Below are 5,865 nucleotides of genomic sequence, written 5' to 3'. Positions count from 1 at the left end.
TTCTGACTCCGATTGTGATTCTGACTCCAAGATTCTGATTCTGACTTCAAGATTCTGATTCTGAGTCCCAGATTCTTAGTCTGATTCCAAGATTTGATTCTGACTCCAAGATTCTGATTCAGACTCCAAGATTCTGATTCTGACCTTAAGAATCTGAAATTGAAAGTCAAATGACAGTGACTTTATTTTTAAGAATTTGACTCAGATACTTCACTCTAAGACTCTGACTCCAAGACTTTAAATCTGAGAATCTGATTCTGACTTCGAAACTCTGACTCTAAGAATCTGGTTCTGGTTCTGGTTCTGGTTCTGGTTCTGGTTCTGGTTCTGGTTCTGGTTCTGGTTCTGGTTCTGGTCCTGGTTCTGGTTCTGGTTCTGGTCCTGGTTCTGGTTCTGGTTCTGGTTCTGGTTCTGGTTCTGGTCCTGGTTCTGGTTCTGGTTCTGGTTCTGGTTCTGGTTCTGGTTCTGGTTCTGGTTCTTGTGAGTTACTAGATTACCATAATGAGATAGACCCTTTGTAATGTCTGTCGCTGTAATGGTTGGGGCTGAACATAGGGCTGAACACACTGCGCACAACTCTTGGTCTAGCTGTCAGCACAGTAAACAACCGAGCAGCGGCAAGTCCATTTCCGCAGTCGCAGCGTGCGGATGCAACTCAAGTGTGGGGGATTCTCTCTGGTGGCTGGCCGAATCCCACATTGGCGATCCTGCCAGGATTATCTCCGGGACCCCGGCGATAAAGGACGGAACCTGCTTCAACCTACGGAGAATCCCCAACACGTGGAATAGTGAGTGTAATTCGGTTTTTATTATTTTTGCATCGGGGAGGAAACGGAGAGTTTGCTGTCGTCGTCTTGGTGGTGGTAAGTTTCTGGGTGTTGTTTTCTGGTGGTGTTGGTGTTCTGCATCGACGAAAAGTTTGGAGCGGACTGAGAAAAGACGAGGGAGGCAGGTCCACAATGGATATTTCTTATCGAATATTCCAAAAAGGCACAGCTAACCCTGGATGGCTCACGATATTTTTTTTATAAAATATCTGGTTAACCCTTGACGATCCAGCAGGTTGAAATCGATCATTTTTTGAAGATCTTGTTTGAATTTGCGAAGCACGAGATTAAAATTTTGTTTTTATTTTCTAAACATGGGCTTGCAAGAAAGGGGGATCTGGGTAAGGCCATGTGCTGAATAAAAATGGTGAAATGACAGAGTACTTTAAAGGTAAATGTTTTTTTTCCGTGAAGGGACCCCCGCAGGGGGTTAGCAAGTACTGTCAGTGTCCAACAGTGTTGTCGCTCACCACGGTGGCGTCGGCGCGTACTCGTCACTCGAGTGTGCACACGTGCTATCAGAGGAGAGAGGTTGGTTAGTCTAAATCACGATACCGAGCAAGCGTGCGGCAGGTTCGCCTATGTCCGAATACAAACACGCTTTGCTGCCACCAGTTTGCTGGACCTTTGCACTCACGCACGGTCGAATAGCACTCCTACCATTCTCCTTCGATCACATGTGAAAGGTCCGAAGGATTGTAGCGTGGAATGTTCGTTTACGAATCGATCTGGGACGGCCATTAGGAAATGTCTGTTTACGAATCAGACGGAAATGTTCGTTAACGAATCGAACTGGGACGGCCACTAGGATATGTATATTTACGAATCAGACGGAAATGTTCGTTAACGAATCGAACTGGGACGGCCACTAGTAAATGTCTGTTTACGAATCAGACGGGCAGCGGAACAGGATGGCTGCATGGAATTGTTCGTTAACGAATCGAACTGGGACGGCCACTAGGAAATGTCTGTTTACGAATCAGACGGAATTGTTCGTTAACGAATTGAAATGGAACGGACACTAAGAAATGCCTGTTTACGAATCAGACGGAAATGTTCGATGACGAATCGAACTGGGACGGCCACTAGAATATGTCTGTTTAAGAATCGAACTGATTGTGGAATGGAGAGGTTCAAGGAAGTGTTCGTTTACGAATCAAACTGGGAAGGCCACTTGTAAATGTTCGTTTATGAGACGAACTGGGAAGACAGCTAAGAAATGTGTGTTTACGAATCAGGCTGGTTGCGGGCCGGAACTGCCGCTATGAGAATGTTTGAACCGAACTGTTAAATGCCGAGTTACGTTACGAGTTTGACTGATTGTGTAGTTAAAGTTTATGTTGGCAAATTCAATGTTCGTTTACAAATCGATCGGGAAGGTCACTTGAAAATGTCTGTTTGCGAATCGGACCGGAAAATTGCGTTGTGTCCAATATGTAGAAAAGAATACGAAATTTCAGGGTTTTTTAAAAGTCTTGGGTGGAAAATTACTGTATTAACTAGTTGCAGGACAACATGAATGAGGTGAATACGACGTGAACTTCCGCAAGTAGGTACCGACATAAAAGCCGTTACGTGATAGCTGTCGGAACTGTGTCAGCATGGTTCTTACTAACCACGAAAAAAATATTGCGTGCTCGGCGGTGGGTTGAATACGTCAGGTTGGACAAAGGTTCTGGTGATATGTCCGCCAAAAACACAGCACAGGCTGTGCACAGTCTTCGAGTTTGTCACCAGCGTTGCTACTGTTAGCTGTTTTGGTTTGAGTCCGAATAAAAGAATTGAGAAACGATGAATGGCTTGAGAGAACGGTGTCCTAGTGCCAAGGTGACTTATTATACCTCGTAGGGTGCATTTGGTATAAGTTCTCAAGCCTTCCGGAATTCGCACTGTTACACATAATGCAACATTTGTATGGTCATTTGTAAGATAGGTTTTTTTATAAACAAAATCACAGGATAAAAGAAAGTATTATCGCGGGCGTCAATAGTTAGAGTCCAGGCGCGCTGATATTACCGCAGAAGAATGGCCGCATGACAGCCGCAGAACAAATTTTCGGCTGTTGTCAAAGGTTGCCTTGAGTTTTCAGCTCGCTTTTTGGAAAATATTGAAAACAAATCAACTTGACAGCCAAATCAGCGCGGAATTTCAGTTCAACTTGCCGATTTTTACACCGCGGTAGTTCGGCGTCTTTAACCTCCTGTCACTCACAGAGAAGGAGAAGTGCGATTTTATCTCGCAATAAGCAATACAATAACATTAGTAATAGTAATTTTATTTGGTAACGATATCTGTTAGTTAGACCTTATATCAGGGACACTGTTTTGAGTGTTGAGTTGGGAGATAAAAAGAAAAGATAGAAAGATGATAGATAGGTGTGTCATGGATTTTAAAAGAATGCTATTTCGAGGTGTGCTCTTTTGTACTAATCTAGCTGGGATAAAACAAGAGAGCACACGGGTATCAATTTGTCAAGATAGCAGAGTTCACTTATTAAATTGTGAAATGAGTGAGTTTGTGTTCATTTCAATCATGGTGCCCGTTTCCAACCGTTAAATTCTTTCGGTAGGGTTCTTAAAGTTTGTTTACGGGTTGAGCTGTACTTGAATCTCGAGAATGCTAGTTTAAACTTGACGTTGGTTCCTTCTACTTTTTTTCATCTAATACATTAGTAAATCTCCTAAGTGATAGTTTTAAGAGAGGAAGGAGGATGTGAGTTACTAGATTACCATAATGAGATAGACCCTTTGTAATGTCTGTCGCTGTAATGGTTGGGGCTGAACATAGGGCTGAACACACTGCGCACAACTCTTGGTCTAGCTGTCAGCACAGTAAACAACCGAGCAGCGGCAAGTCCATTTCCGCAGTCGCAGCGTGCGGATGCAACTCCCGTGTTGGGGATTCTCTCTGGTGGCTGGCCGAATCCCACAGTTCTGGTTCTGGTTCTGGTTCTGGTTCTGGTTCTGGTTCTGGTTCTGGTTCTGGTTCTGGTTCTGGTTCTGGTTCTGGTTCTGGTTCTGGTTCTGGTTCTGGTTCTGGTTCTGGTTCTGGTTCTGGTTCTGGTTCTGGTTCTGGTTCTGGTTCTGGTTCTGGTTCTGGTTCTGGTTCTGGTTCTGGTTCTGGTTCTGGTTCTGGTTCTGGTTCTGGTTCTGGTTCTGGTTCTGGTTCTGGTTCTGGTTCTGGTTCTGGTTCTGGTTCTGGTTCTGGTTCTGGTTCTGGTTCTGGTTCTGGTTCTGGTTCTGGTTCTGGTTCTGGTTCTGGTTCTGGTTCTGGTTCTGGTTCTGGGTCTGGTTCTGGTTCTGGTTCTGGTTCTGGTTCTGGTTCTGGTTCTGGTTCTGGTTCTGGTTCTGGTTCTGGTTCTGGTTCTGGTTCTGGTTCTGGTTCTGGTTCTGGTTCTGGTTCTGGTTCTGGTTCTGGTTCTGGTTCTGGTTCTGGTTCTGGTTCTGGTTCTGGTTCTGGTTCTGGTTCTGGTTCTGGTTCTGGTTCTGGTTCTGGTTCTGGTTCTGGTTCTGGTTCTGGTTCTGGTTCTGGTTCTGGTTCTGGTTCTGGTTCTGGTTCTGGTTCTGGTTCTGGTCCTGGTTCTGGTTCTGGTTCTGGTTCTGGTTCTGGTCCTGGTTCTGGTTCTGGTTCTGGTTCTGGTTCTGGTTCTGGTTCTGGTTCTGGTTCTGGTTCTGGTTCTGGTTCTGGTTCTGGTTCTGGTTCTGGTTCTGGTTCTGGTTCTGGTTCTGGTTCTGGTTCTGGTTCTGGTTCTGGTTCTGGTTCTGGTTCTGGTTCTGGTTCTGGTTCTGGTTCTGGTTCTGGTTCTGGTTCTGGTTCTGGTTCTGGTTCTGGTTCTGGTTCTGGTTCTGGTTCTGGTTCTGGTTCTGGTTCTGGTTCTGGTTCTGGTTCTGGTTCTGGTTCTGGTTCTGGTTCTGGTTCTGGTTCTGGTCCTGGTTCTGGTTCTGGTTCTGGTTCTGGTTCTGGTCCTGGTTCTGGTTCTGGTTCTGGTTCTGGTTCTGGTTCTGGTTCTGGTTCTGGTTCTGGTTCTGGTTCTGGTTCTGGTTCTGGTTCTGGTTCTGGTTCTGGCTCTGACGCTGACCTTTTCGCCCAAATTTTTTCACTGTCACTCCGGAATCTTGCCGTAAAAGCTATCTCAAGCCTGAAAGTACCCCGACAGACAAAAAAGGGAAAACAAAAGGCAAAAATTAATGACACCACCATGGCTCAGCAGAATCGGTCAGCCCCTCGTCGTCGGAGGAAAATTTTCAAGCATGTGGGAGGAAGCAGCAAACACAAGTAGTGGTGTTATTTTCCAACGCTACCGTCCCCTCCGACGGTTCAGCACACTTCATCACGGCGCACAATGTGCGGCAATTATCGGAACATCGGTACAACAACACGGTGAAGAAAAGAGGGAGACTTCTGGTTCGCTTTATATTGTGTGTAAGAGGGCGATGACGACAGGTCCCGAGGGGTCCATCAAAGATGATGAATAGTGGGCTGCAATTTGGCATGGTTTTTTTTTTTTCTTCCCAGACTTGGCCAGGACTCTCCCGGGGATTAGCTGCTATCGCATTAGAGGGAACTACGGTGGTGAATGTACGTACCGGTTGGCTGTTGTAATTGTTGACCTTTTTGACGAAATTTATGACTTCAAAATGTGAAAATCTTTCCCCGTGATTACGTTTTCGAAACCATTCAAAAGTTTGATTAATTATATCTTAAAATAAAAACCAACTTATTTATTAAAGTGAGAAGCCTTTCAGAGTGGTAACATTCTTCAAAAATAATCTTTTTTCTCACTAACGACTTCCTCGCGTCGTTCAGATTTTCCACAAGAAACGCCGTCATGAGGCTTTATATTTATTTGACGAGAAACCGGTGCCAAATGTGAGTGCCCAAATGGGGGGAAAAACCTCCGGAACGGGGTCGTTATTCCGGATTCCAAGATAAGATAAGTTCTCCAACTCTACGGTGCACACTGGCCAGGGCATAATCCCATCATGAACCGGATTTATACCGCGACGGCGGCCACGAAGAAATCTAGGTTACATAAAGA

At 45.2% G+C, this 5,865-nt stretch overlaps 1 protein-coding gene across 1 annotated transcript; it reads right to left on the bottom strand.

The window, feature by feature from the left end:
• Positions 1–277: 277 nt before the first annotated feature.
• Positions 278–5,657, bottom strand: LOC119771006 (cell surface glycoprotein 1-like). The gene is made up of 3 exons (XM_038266471.1): positions 5,614–5,657; positions 3,757–4,905; positions 278–488 (listed from the first exon to the last, which is right to left on the bottom strand). Exons 1-3 carry the CDS (start codon positions 5,655–5,657, stop codon positions 278–280), a joined length of 1,404 nt encoding a protein of 467 aa, XP_038122399.1.
• Between the last annotated feature and the right edge of the window lie 208 nt (positions 5,658–5,865).

This window comes from Culex quinquefasciatus, chromosome 1 (genome assembly GCF_015732765.1).
Source record: "Culex quinquefasciatus strain JHB chromosome 1, VPISU_Cqui_1.0_pri_paternal, whole genome shotgun sequence".
NCBI classification, from domain to species: domain Eukaryota; kingdom Metazoa; phylum Arthropoda; class Insecta; order Diptera; family Culicidae; genus Culex; species Culex quinquefasciatus.
This window is presented reverse-complemented; position numbering and strand designations above follow the sequence as displayed.

What these genes read in the sequence shown, in the direction of transcription:
- LOC119771006 (XM_038266471.1), bottom strand. Translation starts at nt 5,657, where the DNA reads ATGACGGCGTTTCTTGTGGAAAATCTGAACGACGCGAGGAAGTC. An exon ending in CTGAACGACGCGAGGAAGTC is followed by an intron (nt 4,906 to 5,613) that starts GTTAGTGAGAAA and finishes TTGGGCGAAAAG; the next exon opens with GTCAGCGTCAGAGCCAGAAC. An exon ending in CCAGAACCAGAACCAGAACT is followed by an intron (nt 489 to 3,756) that starts GTGGGATTCGGC and finishes ATGGTAATCTAG; the next exon opens with TAACTCACAAGAACCAGAAC.